This window comes from Trichosurus vulpecula, chromosome 1 (genome assembly GCF_011100635.1).
Source record: "Trichosurus vulpecula isolate mTriVul1 chromosome 1, mTriVul1.pri, whole genome shotgun sequence".
NCBI lineage: Eukaryota > Metazoa > Chordata > Mammalia > Diprotodontia > Phalangeridae > Trichosurus > Trichosurus vulpecula.
The window spans coordinates 153,187,667-153,208,767 of record NC_050573.1 but is presented as its reverse complement, the minus strand read 5'-3'; the positions used below and the strand labels follow the sequence as shown (position 1 = coordinate 153,208,767).

At 37.5% G+C, this 21,101-nt stretch overlaps 1 protein-coding gene and 1 long non-coding RNA gene across 4 annotated transcripts in view; one reads left to right on the top strand and one right to left on the bottom strand.

Annotated features, from left to right (window-relative positions):
* Positions 1-595, bottom strand: part of LOC118831561 — a 29,412-nt gene extending 28,817 nt beyond the window's left edge. The window contains exon 1 of the long non-coding RNA XR_005009146.1: positions 176-595. This is a non-coding gene — a long non-coding RNA (uncharacterized LOC118831561). The remainder of the gene's footprint in view (positions 1-175) is intronic.
* Positions 596-735: 140 nt separating this feature from the next.
* The window catches only part of DPY19L4 (dpy-19 like 4), a 56,309-nt gene continuing 35,943 nt past the window's right edge, over positions 736-21,101 (top strand). The window contains exons 1-6 of one of the 3 annotated variants that reach the window (XM_036759365.1): positions 736-928; positions 13,024-13,143; positions 15,200-15,324; positions 16,993-17,083; positions 18,172-18,293; positions 18,398-18,543. In XM_036759365.1, coding sequence (XP_036615260.1) covers positions 913-928; positions 13,024-13,143; positions 15,200-15,324; positions 16,993-17,083; positions 18,172-18,293; positions 18,398-18,543 — 620 coding nt within the window. In that variant the 5' untranslated portion in view covers positions 736-912. Of the gene's footprint in view, positions 929-13,023; positions 13,144-15,199; positions 15,325-16,992; positions 17,084-18,171; positions 18,294-18,397; positions 18,544-21,101 lie in introns of those variants that run through there. The other 2 variants (XM_036759377.1, XM_036759372.1) reach the window with 2 other exon arrangements.

Sequence of the window (21,101 nt, the reverse complement as noted above, 5' to 3'; positions counted from 1 at the left end):
TGGCTGCAAACCCAGTAAGAGAGTTGACAAAGTGTCAATTGAAATTACAACCCAGGATCTCCGAGTTTAACTTACCATTAACACGCCATAACATATTACGTGTCCTTAAAACATTAAGATAAGAAAAGGTCCCATTATTCAAGATAGTGTCTCCCGTGAAGGGTGTCATCCTTACCGGCCACAGACAGAAGAAAGAATGCTCAGCCCCATCCGGGCTCGCTGATATAGGATGGGGTATTCTCGGGGTAAACGCAGAGAACAAAGAAAGAAGTGTCTTCGGCTGAGGGGCTTCTTCAGGTTAATTAGTTCAGGCTCTGGCCCTTATTGGGATTCGAATATTAAATGACTATCAATACGCGTATAGGTCCAGGTCACTTCCTCTAGGCCAAGCGATTCTTAAACTTTTTGCTTTTATAAATTGAGGAACCCTCGCCTCCCGCCTCTAAAATTTGGTTTATGTGTGTTACGTCTACCATGACGAGATACGTGGGTCATAGAAACTGTTAGAAACTAAAGCGTTTTTTTGCATTCTCATGGAAATAGCTTTGTCCGCGGAGCTCTTGGAAGGGCCTGGAAGATGCAGCAGCTTGAAGACGCGCCTCTGCGGAGCACACGCCCCCGGTGCTCCTTACAACCGCTCCGGCTGCGCCGCAGCTCCCCGCGGATTGGTTCCGGGGTCAGGCAGGGCTGGCCGGTCTGGGGCCTCGGGAGGACCCCGTTGACAGAGGCACCGGAGAGGGGCGTGTCAGGAAGTCGGGGAGCGGAGCTGTGGCGGCGGAGGGGGCCGGGGGGCAGGAGTGGCTCCGCGGGATCCTAAGGACCGGCGGTCTGGGGGCGGTGGCGGCGGCGGGCCCCGACCTGAGCTTGAGGACACGACGGCGGCGCCCAACTTCGGGTGCCTTGGGCCGGGCGATGGAGGAGGAAGAAGGTGACGGAGCTCCCGAGCCTCTTGCGGGGACTGGGAGCAGTGCGGGGCGTCAGGAAGAGGGCTAGTGGGGCTGGGGACGGGCGGCGCGAGTAGCGTCTAGGGGGATGGGAGAGGAGGTGGGGGGGGTGTAGAAATGTTGGGGGAGGGGGCGAGGACGGTAACTTTTGTGGGGTAGATAGAAAGGAGGCGGTGTTGGAGGGCTGTTAACACTTGGGGGAGTTGGTAAGGAAGGGGATGGTAGGGCAGTTCCATTTGTGGGAATTAGGAAGGGGGGGATGGTAGAGCAGTTAACATTTAGGATTTGGGAAGGAGGGGGATGGTAGGGCAGTAACATTTGGGGAGGAAAGAGGAGGATAGTAGAGCGATAAAATTTGGGAGAAGAGGGACAGATGTTAATGAGCAGGCAGTAACATGGGGGGGTGGGAGGTGGGGAGGAGGTGTAGGAAGGCAGTTAGCATTTAGAGGAAGATGAGTAAGAGGGCATTTAGGGGAGACTTAGAGGGATTGTTTTGAGGAAAGTAACTGTTGAGCAGTTCTGGTATTAGTGCTTGGAGATGATAGTCGTTTTTTGAAAGAAATGAGCAGAGAGTCTTTTGTGGGTGCTTTAGTTTATCCTTATTAGCATGGGGGGGGGGCAAGAGGGGGATTGAATTGGGGAGGATGAAAGGAGTTAAGTAGAGTGTCCTGGTCCTCAAAAAGCATTTCTTAAGTTCTTATTTGAGGCGCGCAATAAACGTTGGTGTGATTCCAAACAACTAGATTAGATCATAGGGCTGGGGGTTCGTTAGCTGGGGAAGGTGATAAAAAAAAGGCAGGGTTTGGAAAAAGTGGGCTAAGACTAATTGGGGAAATATTATGGAGTAGAAATATTCAGGCAAGAATAACGAGTTTGGAGTAATCAAAGTCTCAGAAAGTTTCCAGGATTGATTGGTCAGGGGATGATATGAAAAGTTTGGGAAGGCTGGTGATACGGTTGAAGATGGAGAAAGGTGCTCTGAGGCAGAAATAGGACTTGAGGGACTTATTGAAGAGGTTGTTGGGTGCACATTAAAAAGGACCTCTGAATTGTATGTACAGTTCTCTCTCCTCAAAACTTTTGTCGGCTTGACCTGTGAGAGCATTAACTGAATATGTGACAAAACATGAGGGGCTTGGGGAACAATAGGTGGTACAGGATAGGATCTGGTCAGAGTACTTCTAGAAATTTATATATTGTTGCCACTGAGTAATAGGCAATAATGCTGGTAATAGGGGCATAGTAAGTGTTAACATGATGATGATGTAGTGGGGTGATTTTTATATGGCACTAAGTGTTTATATTCTTGAGTGGGGGTGATACTTTGCCATAGAAAGGGTTATAGTGTGTGTGATGCAGAGTTTGGTCTAGTTGAGATCTAAATTTTTTTCAACTAAATAGGAGAACGTTTCTAGTGAAAGCCTCGTAGCTTCCTGTGGCTTACTGCACTAAGTCTATGGCTGTACACACTTGGTTGCCCCCTGTTTGAGGTTTCAGAGTTGACATAAAAGACACTTTATAAAAGCAGCTTCAAAACCAAATTGCTCTTTTGTAGTTGATAATATATACTACATAGACTCAGTTCTGAACGTGTTTTCACCTTATGGCTATGGTGTGGTTTTAGAAGCCAAAGCAAACCTCCTTTTTCATAGCTTGATTAAATATCATTTGGTAACTTTTCCTTATGTCAAGTGCATGATAGTTTGAATATTCTCTTTTGCAGTTTTGTAATTAGCAGAAACATTTTTCAAAGCTTTTTTTTTCCTCTTAAAAACTACACAGGTAAAAATAAATAAAATAAATGGTTCTGTGATAGGATAATGTTTTTACTTTAAGGGTGAGTTTTAATATTTTGTGTTATCAGATATTTTTTGAATAATGTTTTCCTGTTTAATGTTTTATCATAAAAAGTGTTATAAGTAAATCTGAAGATAGCAAAAAACCCTTTTAGCTGCTAACTCTTGCAAAATCTGGGAGAATAGTCATTCCTTTACTCCTCTTTTTTATACATTTGAATAGGGATTGGCTAACTATGGCCTGCAGCACCACTGCCAGTTTTTGCATGGATCTGCTGGTTAAGAATGGTTTACATTTTGAGATGTAAAATGTTAAATATAAAGTAAAATGTAGCAACTTCGTTCAATAACAAAATCTTTAGATCTGTTAATTTGATCAAAATGAAAAAAATCATCCCTACAAAAGCATTTAATCTGAAAACAATAAGAACTAAATAAAGATTATAATTTTATTTAAAATTAGTTGAATATGTATAATACCATCTTTTCTCATATTTAGTACGTTAGACTAACAGCATTTTGTGTTTTTCCAAAACTCTTTAACTTATATTACCTTATTTTCTATGGTCAGACTGAATATTTCATATTTTTACCTGTATTAAGACATTGTGTTATCCCTTCATTTTAAATATACTCAGAAATCTTTAATTTGAATCCTTTTTTACAAGAAAAATAATTTGTAATATGAATTTATAATATGAATATTCACCCTTTCTACCCTTCCCCTCATTTTCCTGGCCTCTAAATTTGGATATTTTCATAAATATGTTATCTGTAAATGGGACATAGCTTTATTATTTTATATGAGACTCATAGTTTAGAAGATACCTTCTGATGTTGGTAGAAAGATTCCTTTATTTTAGTCACATTCTTTGAACCTCTGTGGTCAACTTGATCCTGAAAGGGCTGTTAGTCTCTTGCAAACCTGAAAGTCAAGGTCTTCGGGTTAAACAGTAATAATAATAATAATAACAGTAGTAGATAGCATTTACATAGCTATTTAAGGTTTGTAAAATTCTTTACAAATATATCAACTTATCCTCAAAAAATTCTGGGAGGCAGATACTATTTTACAAATGAGGAAACTGAGGCAGAAAGATGTTAAATGATTTGCTAGAGTGAGGTTGGATTTGAACTCAGGTCTTTCTGACTCCAGGCCCAATGCCCTGTGCCACCTAGGTATGATGACATTTTGGAAGAAAGTAATCAAAAGGTGACATGGTTCAACAGGGCAGTGGTAATATTTCTCTTGAATAATTACCTGCAAATCGTTTTTATATATGTAAACACATTTGGAGCTTCTTCTATTCCATGTTCCTGGCTGGCTCTGGCCTAGAGAAAAATACTAAGATTGTAAAGATGAGGCTAGAGTATTAGGCGCTTCTTCAGGACATGTTTGACATTTTCTTTGTTCCTGAAGAACAAAGATAACAAGGTATAATTACCACAGTTATTTTCTCCTTTCAGATTGTTCGAAATAAAATCTTATTGATAGTCTGTATTTGAAGAATTTGATTTGCTTTGTGCATTAGAAATGTTCATTGCTATTTAGCTTAACTAGTATGTAGTGTAACTAATGAGTGGAGTGGTACAAGCAAAGGGTGAGTTGGAATTTTTGTTTTGTTTTTAAATGTATAAAAATCATTCTAATTCAGCACTTGTCTATTGGCAAACACTGTGGCCGTGTAGAAAAAGTGTTAAATTGAGTCAGAGATTCAAATCCTGACCCTATTCCTTACTCCCTGTGCAATCCTGGGCAAGTTACCTAATTTCAATGGGCCTTATTTTTCTCACCTATAAAATGATATGTTTATTTTAGATGACCAATTCCAGTTCTAAATCCATGATTCTACGACTGTAGCTTAAAAAAGAAGAAAGTAAAGCTGTTAGAAATAAGACTACTATTAACTTACTGGAACTGATTTATAGGATACCTAAATCCAGAGGGTTTGACAGCAAAAAGTTTTATATATGTCCATTGATTACATTGTCTGATCACTAAAGCAGCTGCCATAAAACTGACCCCAGTTGCTAAGCAGTGAGCCTTAGCTAAGCAATTCTAGCACCCAGACTAGTCTGAAGCCTGCAGCATACTAACCAAAGCTGTTTAAGCCCAGCTAAAGGAAAGCTAGATACTGAACTTGCAGAGCTGACTGACAGTGGCTAAGTCCAGCAACAATCTAATGTACTGCATTTCCCCATGTATAAGATGCTCCCATGTATAAGACGCACCTTAATTTTGGGGCCCGAAATTTAAAAAAAAAAATGTATTACATAAAGTTATTGAACTCAAGTTTTATTCATCAGCTCATAGCTTTCAGACATCTTTTGATCAAGTCTGGTGTGAGTACGCATGCTTAATCCATTGCATTTCATGAACCTGAAGCACCAGTTGTGTCCTTCTTTGAAATCAGTAACTTCTTTTTCATCAGCAATTCTTCTTGCCTCATGCTGAACCATCTTTGTGGGCACAGGAATTCCAGTTGCCCTTTGCTCTTCAATTCATATCTTCAATTCCCTCTCTAAATCAGGCCATTTTGCTGACTTGACTCTCATGGCCTTCTTCTGCCGTGGCTCTTTTCTGAAAAAAAAAAAAAAAAAAAAAAAGACTCTTCTGAGTCATTTCTGGGCAGAATGTGGCAAAACGTAACTTAATATACCGGTAGCAAATGTGAAACAATGAGTGCTAAGACAATGAGCGCGGAAAAAGCGGGAAATGCAAGTAAAAACCCTCTACAACCACTGTATAAGACGCACCCAGTTTTTAGACCCCAAATTTTTCAGAAAAAGGTATGTCTTATGCATGGGGAAATACGGTAACTCCAACTGGGGGTGAGCCCACTGTTGTGTTGCTCAGAACCAAATGCATGTCAGGAACTTGTAGAATTTAGAATTCGATGTTCAGACTTCATCCTACATCTCCTTTGGGAGCACGGAAAGCTTGCAGATCCCCCGACTCAGCCAGCTATCCTGGAGATCTTAGAATAATATAACATCCAGTGATAATGGTGATAGTGATTTACAGTGCTTTAAGGTTTACAAAGCATTTTTCATACATTAACTCGTTTGATCCTCATAATAACTCTGTGAAGTAGGTGCTGTTTTTATCATTTTACAGATGTGTAAACTGAGACACAGATTAAGTGACTTGCCCAGGGCCAGACAGCTAGTGAGTGTCTAAGTCCAGATTTGAACTGAGGTTTTCTTTACTCCAAGTTCCATGCTGTCTGTTGAGCCACACAATAGCAGGACCCCAAGAAGACGCAGGCTCAACCCAGACATTCCTTCCAGAAGTGTGGTAGAGCCTGACTCTAACAAAGTCTGAAGTTAAGAAATAGGAAAGAATGAACAAAGAAACAAGTGTGATGACAGAGATATTTAAGACACAAACTCAGAATAAGAGAATGACTCTAAAACTTCTATAAGCAAGACCTCAGAGAACAACACAGCTTGAGCGCAGGTCGAATTCCTGGAGAAGATGAAGTAAGAATTTGTTTTGGGGTTTGTTTGGTTTTTTTAAAGATTTTAAAATTATTTCATGCGTATGAGAGGGCTAGTGGGAAAACAATGAGAAAAGAAATGAGTGCTATGGAAGAAAGAATTAGAAAGAAAATTAACAGCTTGGTCTAAGAGGAACAAAAACTTACTCAAGCAACAAACTTTCTGAAATTAGAATTGACCAAATAGAAGCTAATGACTCCATGAGACAACAAGAAATATTTACGTAAAGTCAAAGTACTGAAAAGATGCCTAGGAACTTTGTAGCCAAAATCCAGAGCTTCCAGGTTAAAGGAAAAAAAAATACTAAAAACAGCTTGAAAGAATTCAAATATTGAGGAGCCATAGTCAGGATTGCATAAAACTACTGCCACAAATATGGTGGAGTGGAGTGATTAGAATACAGTATTCCAGAAGGCAAAAATAAAGATTTATAATCAAGAATAATTTACCCATCAAAACTGAGTACAATACTCTAGGGGGGAAATGGATTTTTAATGAAATGGGAGATGTCCAAACATTTCTAATGAAAAGACCATTGCTGCATAGAAACTTCGAAATACAAACATGGGAAACAAGAAAAACATAAAAAGCAAACATAAGCAAGCATAGCTAATTAAACAAAGATGAACTGTTTATATTTTAATATGAAATGATCCATATGTTACCTCAGAACCCTATCATCAGGAATCATAGAGGGTGTATAATAAGACAGAGGCCCTGACCCAGGAGTGGATTTTTTTTATGCTTTAATGATCTTATGAGAAGAAAGGAAAGGAAGGAGAAAAGAAATATAGTGGGGGAGAAAAGAGAGAATGGTGAGGAAAATTATCTCACATGTTTGAAGGGCAGAAGTTGAAGACTAGAAAGTAAGGGTGAGTAGGAGGAGACAGCACTCGAACCTCACTTTAATCTGAACTTGTCAAAGAAAAAACATACATACACACATTTGGGCACAGAAATACATTTCACTCAAAAGGAGAAAACAGTTGGAAAAGGGATGAAGGAAGAGGATGGAATAAGAGGAAGGATGGATTAAGGAGGGGCTAGTCCTAAACAAAACAATGACAGTACTACCTAAATTAATTTATTCAGTGCCATACCAATCAGACTACCAAAGGACAACTTTTTAGAGCTAGAAAAAATAATGAAATTCATCTGGAGGAAAGGAGGTCAAGAATCTCAAGGGGGAAAAAAATGAAAAAGTTTTTACCTAACAAAATCAATGCAGCCAAAACTGGAAGAGAAGAAGATGGGAGTGGGGGGAGTCTTTGCAGCAAGTTTCTCCAATGAAAGTCACATTTTAAAGATATATAGGGAACTGATTCAAATTTATAAATGTAAGAGCCATTCCTCAGTTGGTAAATGGTCAAAGGATGTGAAAAAGCAGTTTTCAGAGGAAAAAAATTTAAGCTATTAGTAGCCATATCAAAAGTGCTTTAAATCAGTAATAATTAGAGGAATGAACATTTAAAACTTTGAAGTTTCCCTTTATACCTATCAGTTTGGTAAAATTTGCCCACAAACAAGTGCTAGAGCCATTGTTAGAAAACAAGTATGTTAATGTACTGTTAGAACTGTGAATTGGTCCAGCCATTGTGGAAAGCAATTTGGAACTATGCCCCCAAATTTATGAAGCTACGCATTCCTGTGATCCGGAAATACCGCCACCAGATTTATACTCCAAAGAGATCAAAGAGGAAAAGGACTCTCATGTACAAAAATATTTATAGCAGCTCTTTTTGTGATGAAAAAGAACTGGAAACATCAGTTAGTGAATTGCTGAACAAGTTGTGGTATATGAATGTGATGGAAAGCTATTGTGCTATAAGAAATTATGAAGGGGATGATTTGAGAGAAACTGAAGACTTTGGTGAAATGAGCAGAATCAAGAGAACAATTCATACAATAATGACATTGTAAAGACATACAATTTTGAAATATTTAAGAACTCTGATCGGTGCAGTGATCTGCCACTATTCCAGAGGAGTGATGATGACACATACTACCAGTATTCCAACAGAGAGGAGATTTACTCAGAGTGAAGATTGAGGCATTTTGTAGTTGTTATTCATTCATGACCAATGGGGGAATTTATTTCGCTTGACTTACTAGGGTTGTGTATTTATCTTTCACTGGGAGAAAGGGTAGAATATGGGAAATTTTTGTTAAATTTTAATTTAAAAAATCCAAAATAAAAAACAAATCTTATCAGGGATGGTCTCTAGTATCCTCATCATCTTGGTCCCCTTCTCTGTGCACCCTAGTTTGTCAGTGTTGTTGCTGAAGTTTGCATGGGAAACTGGACATAATGCACCAGTTGTGGTATAATGAAGATTGAGTCCACAGGAATTGTTGCCTCCCTCTTTTTGGACAATTCCTAGGGAAGTCAGGAGAGAGAGGTGAGAAGGCAGAGCATTTCAGGGATGGGGAACAGCCAGTGAAAAGGCATGGAGTTAGAAGATGGGGGGTTGTGTGTGACGAGCAATAAGAAATCAAATCAAGAAGCACTTATTAAGTGTCTACTCTATGCCAAGCGCTGTGTTAAACACTGGGGATACAAAGAAAGGCAAAAACAGTACCCTCTCTAAAGGAGCTTACAGTTTAATGTGGGAAACAACATGCAAACAACTTTCTACAAACAAAGTACATAAAGGAAAAATTGGAAACAAAGAGGAAAAGCACCCTCTTCTACCTTCCTTTCTCCTGTCTGACTATTCTTTCTCAGTCTCCTTTACTAGATCTTTATCAAGGTCATGCCCACTAACCATGAATATCCCCCCAGACACACCCCTGGGCCCTCTTCTCTTTTCCCTACATATTATTTGACATATTGGTATCAGCTCCCATAATTTCAATGATCAACTCTATGCATATGATTCACGTATTTATTTGTCTAGCTCTAACCTCTCTCCTGACCTTCAGTCTCATATCTCCAATTATCTATCGGATACCATCTTAAACCCAACATGTCCAAAATTAAACTCATTGTCTTCCCCCCCCCAAAAAAATTCCTTTTCTTCTGAACTTCCCTATTACATTTGAGGGCACCACCATCCTCACAGTCCCCTAGGCTCTTAACCTACATATCTTCCTCAGCTCCTCATCTTGTTTCCCATATTCGATCATTTGCCAAGTCCTGTCACTTTGTACCTTTGTAATGTAGCTTATACATGCCCCCTTTTCTTCTCTTATACTGCCACACCCTGGTCCAGGCCCTTAATATCTTATTTTTGCACTATTGCAGTGGACTTCTGGTTGGTCTCTGTGCCTGAAGTCTCTCTTTGCTCTAATTCATCCTCTACTCAGCTGTGCAATATATCTACCTTACATCCCTCCCCCCAACCTCACCCTTTGCACATATATACATGCTCTGTGATCCAGCAACATTGGCTTCCTTGCTCTTCCTAGCATTAGACCCATCATCTCCCTATTGTGAGCATTTTCATTCTCTGGCCCCTGTGCCTGGAACTCTTCCCGCTTCTCATTTCCTCCCAGATCCTTTGTCTTCTTTCAGTTCTAAGCTAAAATCCCAACTTTTACATGATGCCTTTTCCAATAATCCTTAGTGCTAGTGACTTTCATCTGTTGATTATCTTCAACTTGTATTTTATCTTTTTTGTACATGGTAGGTGCTTCATAAAAACTTGTTGAATGAGTAGAACTGAAAGGTATCAAGAAAGGTTTCTTGTAGAAGGTGAGATGTTAGCTGTGACATAAAGGAACCCAGGAGCCAGAAATACAATGGAGAGAGTTCCAAGTATGGGGGATAGCCAGTGAGAATGTGTAGAATTGGGAGATGGAGTGTCTTATGAAAGGAATAGCAAAGAGGCCAGTATCCTTAGATTGCAGGATATGTGGAGAAGCGTAAGATAGAATGAGAGAGGAAAAGTAGAAAGGGATTTAAAAGCCAAATAGAATTTTTTGTTTGATTCTGGAGGTGAAAGGAAGTTTATCGAATAGGGAGGTGACATGGCAAATGTGTGATTGTTGTTCGTCCTTTGTTTTTTAAGAGGATCAGTGACCATCGTGATGTTGGGGTTCAGGGTACAGTGTGTTCGACTGTAGCTGATCAGTCCAATACAGGCTCAGAAGGCTTTACCGCAGGTTGGACACAGGCAGTCCATTAAAACATTTGGGTTGGAGGTATCTCTGTATTTATGCAGCTCACAGTTCCTTTGTTCTACTGTGATTCTGCTTTGCTCGTAGAGTACAGCATCTTTAATGCAGGTATGCCATAATAGATGGTCCTGTGCCACGTCTCCCCGTCTCACAGTCAGTACTAAAGTCCTTCAGAGAGACCTTGAGAGTGCCCTTGTAGTACTTCTTCTGATCACTGAGAGCTTTCCTTGTGCGAGTTGTCTGTAACATAGTCTTTTACAAAAGTATATGCTGGGCCTTGGGGCTTCGTGGCCAGCCCATCGGAGTTGTGCTTTCTGAAGTAGAGTTTAAATGCTTGGCATTTCGGTCTCTGGTAACTTATCAGGTTATCTTCAGAATCTTCTAATACAGAGTGGAGGCGGTTCACTTTGCTGGCATGTTGCTCATGGACTATGGAGGTTTCACAGGCACACAACAGTGAAGTCAGCACCGAGCTGCCTCTGGCAATGTGTAGATCAACCTTATCATCTCTGTGAATGTCCATGGAAAGTATATTGCCAAAGTAAGTGAACTTATCCACAACATTCACACTGTCTCCATTTATTGTGACCAACAGTTCCATATATGCCTGGTGTGGTACAGGCTAATAGAGGACCTCTGTTTTCTTGGTGCTGATTGTCAGGCCAAAATTATCAGAAGAGGCAGAGAATCGATTTATACTCTGTTGCATCTCAGCCTCAGAGACTGCATTGAATGCATAATCATCTGCAAACAAAAAAAGTCATGCCCCAAACTCTCCCTCCACTTTGGCCTTGGCTTGTAACCTTTTCAAGTTAAATCGTTTACCATCCGTGTGGTAGCTGACCTTGATGCTGTTTTCATCCTTGTTGAAGGCATCTGACAACATCATGGGAAACATGCTAAAAAGCATGGGAGCATGCACACAGCCCTGCTTCACTGCATTGATAACTGGGAAATCATAAGAGCATCGTTCTTCATCCAGAACCCATACAAGCATGCCATCACAAAGTTGGTCTACGATACTGATGAACTTCTCCAGGCAACCAAATTTTGCTATGATCTTCCACATGACCTCACGACTGACAGTATCAGAGACTTCAGTCAGGTCAATAGACGTTGTGTACAGACCTCTGTTATGCTTCTGGCATTTCTCCTGTAGTTGTTGGGCAGCAAGTACCATATGGACCATTCCTTGACTCTTTCTGAAGCCACATTGGTTCTCCTACCATCAAATACATCATATTTGATCCTAGATGTTATAGGGAGTCACTAGCATTTACTGAGTAAGGGGAGGGTGAGTGACATGGTCAGATTTGATTCAAGAAGATCATTCTAGCAGCTTAGTGTTTGGTGGACTTGAATTGAAAGAGATCTGAGGCAACAACCACATCTGAGACAGATCTGAGGAAAACTGATTAACTTGTTCGTAGACATTTAGTTGGCACCTGTGCTGGTAGGTGTTAGAGGAGATACAAAGTAGTACCTTTGTACTTCTTTATGAAGTAATTCATAGATAATATTCTAGTAGAGGACTTATACAATACTGATAAGTATAATATATGATAATATGCAAGTATATTAGATGCAAAAAGAAAAAAAAAGTTCTAAGATGTAAAGGATAGTGGCATGGAATGATTACCAGCTTTTGGAATCAGAATAATTTATCTAAGCTGGGCTTCATGGAAGAGGTAGCATTTGAAGCAGCATAGTTTTAAGGACTAGTAGGGGCAGCTAGGTGGTGTAGTGATTAGAGTGCTGGACCTGGAGTCAGGAAGACTCATCTTTCTGAGTTCATATGCAGCTTCAAATGCATAATAGCTTTGCGACCCTGGGCAAGTCACTTAACCCTTTCTGTCTCAGTTTCCTCATCTGTAAAATGAACTGGAGAAGAAAATTGCAAAGCATTCCAGTATCTTTGCCAAAAAAAAACCCCAAATGGATCATGAAAAGTCAAATATGACTGAAATGATTGAACAGGTAAAGAGGAGTAGGCAGGATATTCCAGGTCTAGGGAGTAGTGATGACAAAGACCTAGAAGCAGAATAATTTGGTAGATAGCATCAAATTGTGGAAAACATTGAATGAGAAGGAAAATAATTTGAATTTTATTCACTAGGAAGTATGGAAGCACTGGAAAATTTTTAGTAGAAGTGTGAGATAACTTGATCTATGTATGAGGAAGATTAATGGAAGAAACATAATGTAATAGAAAGGAGGTTGGATTTAGAGTCAGAGGACCTGAGTTCAAATTTGGACTATTTGTGTGACCTTGGGCAAGTCATTTAATCTCTTAGCCTCAGTTTCCTAATCCATAAGATGAGGGGACTGGATCCTCTTAAAGGCCCTTCAAACTCTTAAGTCTGTGATCCTGTGAGATTACTCTAACCACACTGTAAAAGATAGTTTCAAGGAGAGAGAAAGAGGCATGAAGACCTGCTGGGGAGACTGTTGTAGTCCAGGTGGGTGGTAATGATAGTTGTACTCAGGTAGCAACAGTGGGAATAGAGAGGAAGTAATGGTTGTGAGACATGTAGAGTACTAAGAATGTTTTCTCAGTATCAGAAATATATCAGTACATTTCTGCTTCTACAATTTACTCACCTAACGATTTAGGATAATTGTTCACCACATATAAAATTGAAATAACATTCTTAAATGTTAAGGATCAACACCAGAATTACGTGAGAGAAAAAAGTCAAGCTGTCTTGAAAATGAGCAAACATCTCTACAAACTCTGCCAGAGAAAACCAGAGATATTCCAACTATGAGGAGGTCTCCCAAATGTAAGTCATTTTGGTTTCAGAGTTCCATCTTATCTTTTCCTGTAACTACTATATCCTCAAACTTCCCTTTTCTTCTTCCTTCTGATCCCCACCTATTTATTTGGTTGGCTACTTGGATGCATAATTGTTGAAACTTTTTTCATCATCATCAACTTTTTTCTGCTTCCACCATTTCCATTTCACTTGACATAGGAAAAAAAAGTCATCAACTTGACTTTGGGATCCAAAGGGATAGAAATCAGTCTCTGCTATAGAGGGTGACTTTGCCTTGTTTTTTAACCCCTTGTGCCCCCGGTGTCATTATTGTTTCTTCATGTGTTTTTTTAATCTTCCCAACAAGTGACTGTGTCATGTTTGGGAGATTAGGCAATGGATATCACTCAGAGTAGCCAGCTCCATCATATGAGTTCAGAGCGTAGACTGATTATCCTAAGGGTTTTGAGCACTGTAGATTTTAGATTTTAAAAGTATTTTATTTGGTTTAAATATACTTTAGGATGTTGCAAAGAAAAAGCTGACTAATTTAAAATATACAGTGTTTTGGTGATGCTTTTTGGCCTGGTTTGCAGAATTAATGTTTTCTATGGAAAAGTGTGTCCCAAGTTTCAGACACCAGACTTGCAAGTTGGAAAACAGATCATTTGTAAATTCAGAACTGCCTATGCAGTACTTTATTTTTTCCTAGTTAATAGAGTATTTTATTTTTTTCCTAGTTAACAGAGTGATGAATCCTATAGCTAAAATTTGTGGTTATTTTCATTTTACAATGAAGATACTATGACATGTAGAAATTATGTGATTGTGATTAGTCCTGGATAGTATGGTGTATGTCATAGTGTCACTGAAATCAGAAGTAAGCTGCTTTATTTTCATCCTATATTTTAAACTGGAATATTCCTTAGAAGCTAGAAATTTATTTCAGTACTCAGTGCTGAAAGTTCTGAGCTAAAAATTTTGAACTAAACTGAAAATTTAGTACATTTTTTTCAGTTATTACTTTTAAAAATTAGAGGGTGTTTTGGGTTTTTTTTAACATATGCGTAAACACTGCTGTTTTTCTTACACACACACACACACACACACACACACACACACAGAGTAAAAAACCTTAAACAAAATGTTTAGTAGGCCAACATTCAGATATAGAAATTGGTTCCTGATGCTTCTGATAAGTTCTGGTGGAAATTTTTTAGCCCCCAGTATTTGATTAAATTGATAATGCCAATCAAGAATGAATAATCATCCAAATCAACATTCTACATTCAGGTTACTTAAAAGGCCTCTGTCAAAGTCTTTCTAATTTTGAAATTTTGCTTATTTTTCTTTCCTAACCTTGTCTTATGTTAACCAGCAATAACACAGTGTTAGCTAAGTACTTGCAACTTTTTTCAAATTTTAATTCAAAACTATTAACCTCTGGTTTATTAGATGCTAGTGTTTCTCAATATTTTGAGTATAAACATCTCTTTAGTATAAGGTTTCTTAATCTATTTTTGTGTCATAGACCCCTTTAATAGTCTGGCAAAGCCTGTGGACCCATTCTCAGAATTATGTTTTTAAATGCATAAAATTATACAGGATTATAAAGGAAACCAATTCTATTTTTTAAAAAATATTCATAGACCCTAGGTTAGGAACCCCTGATCTTGTGGAACATTTTAGCTAAATAACATAGTGAATGCCTTTATAGTGCTTTGCAAGTAATAATAACCCTTAAATCAACCTGAGAGCAGGTAGGTATTAATCCTAATTTTTACAAGTTAAAAATATTTAGAAATAAAATGGTTCTTCACGTTTCAGCAATATACATGCGCTTTGTTTTTCTATTATTTTTCCTTATTGCTTAGTAGTATATTTGTGGTGTGTGTGTGTGAAGTCCTTTTGTAAGGGCATTTTCTTGTTTTCACAAAGTAGTTCTCACACTGAGGGTGTTCTACATTTAACTTTAATATTAGATAAACAGGAAATACTGTGATGAAATAGGAACTTTGATTCATTCCCTTAGGGTTTTACTATAGTATATATATCTATGATTGCTTTTACTGTCCTTTTTCAGATGTATTATTTCAGCGTTTTGCAAAGCTTTTCTTGGGCTGTCTTGCAGCAGTTACTAGTGGTATGATGTATGCATTATATTTGTCAACATACCACGAACGGAGATTCTGGTTTTCCAGCAGACAGGTAAGGTAGAATTTTGAGGATACCAGAGTATTTTGTGTTGTCAAGGAATGTGTTTTATAAAGAGCTAGACATATAGAATATACTTTATCTGTAGATAATTTAAGGTTTGCACTCCTTATCGTTGTGGCCAGTTCAGAAAATGTGTCATTTGGCATACCTGTAGAAATGTTTTTGAGAACAATTCAATGTAATATATAAACTTATGAAATATTCAATAGCTTTTTTCCTCTGGCCTTGAATTATAGCCTATCTGTGGTGGGTAGTATTCCATTGTGAAACTAATTCAACTAAATATGACAATTGTCACCAATTTTTAAAATATTTTATTTGTACTAAAGTTACTCCATAATTATTCCTTGTTAGTTAATGTTTTAATATTAATATTAATTTTCAGTACTTATGGTGTTTGTAATGGTCTGATTTTCATTTGCCCCCCCCCAGGAAAAAAAAAGGCAAGAGATAAACCACATCATTTTAAAGATGTTTTATTGTGTTAGCATAGGTAAGCTCCATCTGTGGTAAAATGGAGTATATTGACTAACTATGGAATCCTCAGTAACTATGATGTTTATCGTGGTTTTTTCTGTTTAAATGGTTCTGTTTTGCTACTTTACAATTATAGTTAGGTTTCTAGTTAGCAGAACAAGCCTGTGAATGAAGTTTGTCATTCATTGATGTAAGCTGACATAGTTCACAATGTTATCACTGGTCATCTGCTTTAGTTTTACTTTAGCCTAGATGGAGGTAGGTTTGTTTGTTTGTTTTTTAACATAAATTCTGAGTGTTGGAAATGGTCCTCTGTACTTTAACCTACTTTTTTGACTTGGCAAAAGCTACTGGGATGTATTATATTTACTTGCAAGCATTTCAGAGTTTGCATCTTTGAGGTTGTAGGCAAACCTAGTCTATTTTAATTATAGAATTTAACTAGTAGAAATGTTTATCTTGTGAATGAGATTTAGGTCTTCATAAAAGCTTGATTCGAGGTCATAAAGAGGGAGTTTCTAGATGCTTTTTATGAAGAAATCATTTTAACAGCTTCAAAGCATTTTCTGCCTCTTCTAGTTAATTTCCAGAAGTACTTTTTAGCATTTTTTTTGCCCGGTACTTGGCCCCAACTGGGAACTTTTTGGTATATTGTTGGAGGAATAATAGAACAGATATGACTATTGGGTTTATTCTGTTGTCTTTTATTTTGCAGAATTGAAGCATGAATCATTTCCTATTAAATCTGTCCTTGATTTTATGCACTAACACTTCACTTTTCATGATCACTTGTTCCATTGTCCTCTTATTCTTAAGACATTTCTTCTGATTTCTGTCCTAGACTTTTTCTATTTTCTGAAAGGTGAATTATAAATTACGGTCCATTCTAGACATTTTGTTTCATTAGGACATATTTATCAGATTATGAAAAAAGTCTTACCTTCTCAACATGACTTTTAGTTTATGTAGGAAAATTTGAACATTTCTTTGAATAAAGGGATAAATAAATTGCAAATTAATCAAATCTTATCTTCTGTAGAATCAGTGCTATACATCTAAAATCATAGCACAAAATAAACCTGTTTGACAATATTTAGTCATTCTGAAAAGTAAAGGGAAAAGGGAGATTGTGGAAGAAATTAAAGAAATAGCAATTTTAATAATAATTTGATTTTCTTTTAGGAGCTTGAACGGGAAATCACATTTCAGGGTGACAGTGCCATTTATTACTCCTTTTATAAAGAAATGTTAAAGGCTCCTTCATTTGAAAGAGGTATGACACTCGTGTTTACATGTTTAATCACTAAAAGGCTTCTGAAGTAAACAAAAATTTTATTTTACAAATAAGAGCACCTGAGTGTGAGGGTTTGTTATAGGAAAATTAGATTCTTTTAGAGTAATTCTTGATCTTTCTCAAACTTAATCAAAAGAATGAATAACATAGAGGAGAATATTATATTTTAGATTGCCTTCCCTCATTATGATGTAAACCCTACGTTGAGAAGAGTTCCCAGGATCAAAATAAAACATTTTTCAAAGCTACCTTTTAAGCTTTTGAAAAACATCTTGCCTCTCTCTCGTTTTTTACAGTAATGAATTTATTTTACTGTGACATACCTCACTTTTTTTACTTTTTGTTTGCTTTAGAAAACTCTAGTTCCACTATAGAGTATGGTCTATTTGTGTGGTCAGCTATATATTTATGTAAATATGTTAAAAAGGCTGAACAATTAAAAATGCCTAAGGTCATATCACGATTGGATTTATTGAAATAGACAAAAGATTGCAGTTGCTTCTTTGCTCTCTTTCTTTGAATGTACCATAGTTTTTCTTTGTTTGAATGTACCACAGTTTCAAAGTAGAATTCAATTATCTCATCTTTACCTCATAATATTTTCTCTTCTCTTTCCTTCACTCCTTCATGTACATCCTTCTGTTGATGGAACTTTTTTGTGAAGTGTCTTGTTAGACTTCCAGGTACCCATTGAATTATGTGCTGTTGTGAAACTATGTAGCAACAAAGTAACTGAACAAATCAGGTTTTAGATGTTAGAGGAAGATTCATTAAAGGCAAAAGAGGTTGTGAAAACTTCATTAATTGATGCTATTATAATTAGTCATGTAAAAATTATATTTTCCTTTGGTGTGGATTCTTTTTCAGTAGTATTTAGTGATAAAATGACCATTCCTGACTTTTCATGATAAGAATTTTGACATTAAGTTGTGGAGTTTTTTCTTGGATTACTTAAAGACATTTTTGCTAGCAGTAGTTCCTATGAGCCTGGCAGCCAAAGCTATATGGTTTCACATGGTTGTAAAAGTCAAAATAAATAATCTAGAGAAGAATTTTTCTGTCTTTAGGTGTTTATGAGCTTACACACAACAACAAAACTGTATCACTGAAGACTATAAATGCAGTGCAACAAATGACTTTGTATCCAGAACTGATTGCCAGCGTACTATATCAAGCAACTGGTAGTGAAGTATGCATTATTCTTGTAGCTTGCCAATATTTATATAATTCAAACTTTTTTAGCACTACAGTAGTTCAAATGCCATCCTAACTTCACTCATTTCCCTATTTCAGGAGGTTATCGAGCCAGTATATTTCTACATTGGTATAGTTTTTGGATTGCAGGGAATTTATGTGACTGCATTGTTTGTTACAAGCTGGGTTATGAGTGGAACTTGGCTAGCAGGAATGCTTACTGTTGCATGGTTCATTATTAATAGGTAAGAAATAATTTTCTATTACTTATCAAAGGTCATTTGGGGTATTTTTTGCCTCAGTAGACATACTTATTTTTGAGACCCTGTTTTTTTCAGTTATTGTCAGAAGTAGATATATATTCCTTTCCTCCCTCCCCTTTTGTTTAAAACTGACAACCTGATGGGAGGAATTAATTTCAACTAGTGTTCGTTAAGGATCTACTTCGTACCAGGTACTGTGCCAGGCACAAAGTAAAAAATGAATTGGGAGGATGACAACATGTACACAGATAAGTAAATATAAAATTGATACCAATTAAATAATTTTTTTTAAATAAAGTAATTTTGATGAGACTGGGGTGGGTGCATTAAACACAGGAGGCTCAAGAATGTCTCATGTAGGAGGTGAAATTTAAGCTGAGGCCAAATGGAACTAGGAATTCCAAGGGATAGAAGTGAGAATGAGAGTATATCATGAGGACAGTCTGTGCATAGACAGGTAAGCAGGAGATGGAGGTGGAGTACCATGTGTGGGTATCAGAAAGTAGGTCAGTTTGGTTGGACCACAATATTTCAGGACTACTAATGGGAAATATGTCTAGAATGGTATGTTGGAGCCAGATTGTGAAGGATTTTAAATGCTGTAATCAGAAGAGTTTCTGTTTTATCCAAGAGACAGTAGAAAGCCTTTAAAGGTTTTTGAGCAAGGGAATTGGTTACATGTTCAAAACTGTCCTTTTGGTGACAGTTGGAGGATAGAGGGAGACCAATTACAAATTTATGGCAGTAATTCAGTTGAGAGATAACCAACTCGGGTGGTCACAGTGTGAATGAAATGAAGGGCACATATGTGAAATATATCGTGGAGATAGAGTCTGTAAGATTTGGCAACTATTTGGACATATAAATATTCCCCTCCACATATTTTGCTATCCACTGACATTGGCCTGGTCCTTGAATAAGACACTCCTTTCAACTCTGTGTATTTTCAGTAGGTGTACCCCATGCTTGAAATTCTGCATATATCTTGTTTCTACATAGTTGTTTGCATATTGGCTCCCCCATTAGATTGTAAGCTCCTTGAGGTCGGAGACTTTTTTGTCTTTGAATCCTCATCACTTAGTATAATGCCTGTCAAACAATAGATGAGCTTGCTTAATAAGTGTTTATTGACTTGACTTGAGGGGTAGTGAAGAGAAAAGATGCAACAATCACTCTGAAATTGCACATCCATTTGACTAGAAGAATGATTAGGAAGAAGGGTGGTTATAGGTGAAAAGTAATGAAATCGGTTTTGGCAAATTGAGTTTGAGATGCCTATGAGACATCTACAGATAGATAATGGACCTGGATTTCAGGAGAGATTGAAGCATTGGATATGTAAATGTAGGAGTCATCATACAGATGATGATTTAACTCATAGGAGATGGTAGGTCATCAAGAGAAGAGAGATCGGACATAGATGATGATCTAGGGAAGGAAACTGAGGAGAACTCCAATGCTATAAATTACAAAAGTTTTGTTATTTCAAGATAACCATAACAAATAAGGAACCACCAATTGTCTATGGCTTCAGGCAGATTGTTTGCTTCCAGGATTAAGAGGAATGTTTCAATATCAAACAAAGAAGAGAGGGAAGGGGGGTTACTTAAAGAAGATCTGGTTTGAAAGAAGTTACAGAATTTGCACTAGGTGAAAGTATATTGACTTTGAGAGATTGCCTTCTTATTGTTATGACAGGTAACTAGGAGGAGGAGGGAGGAGCTTTAAATCTTATCAGGATCTATAAAAGAAATTAGGAGATATGATATGCCTTCAGATAGTTGAAAGAGTGTCATGTAGAAGAGGGTTTAGCATTATCTTACCTGAAGGGAGAACTAGGACCAACAGGTAGAAATTACAAGGAGGTAGATTTTTGATTCAGTATGAAGAAGAAAAATTTCGAGTTCTCTGGAAATGGAATAGACTGCCTTATGTACGTTAGCAATTTGTCCTTAGTTAGAGGCATTAAATTACTCTTAATTAAAGGCTGGATAATTACTTGTTGAGGATATTGTAGTGAGGCTCATATATCATGTAAGGCAGGGGTGTCAAACGTGCGCCCCATACTCCTCATGCTGCTCACAACACTCCTGAGTGCAGCCCAAACCAGATTAATATGTGGTTTTCTCAGCCAATATATGGTCTACAGGCATCTTTTTATAGGGTTTAGTGACCCTCATTTCTATTTGGATTTGACACCACTGCTATAAGATCTTTATGATTCTGTAGCTAATTTCAGATTCCCATGCCAACTTCCAAATTTTTTTATAGTTTATTTCTGTAATCTAGAAGCACGGAAACAACAAGGCATGAAATCAGAGATGTTTTTGCAGACAAGGTTACCTATGAGGTCTTGTTATGGGCATATAGAGGATTGTTTTTGATTTATCCAAAATATACTCCTTCTTAAAAAACAAAACCAACTTGCTTGTTTGACACTCATGGGTTTTTTTTAAATTCATCAAGGAGCTGTCAGGCAGTTCTTTAAAAATTTGAATGGAAGCTCTAAGCAGTCATAGCACTAAGCCCTAGAAACAATA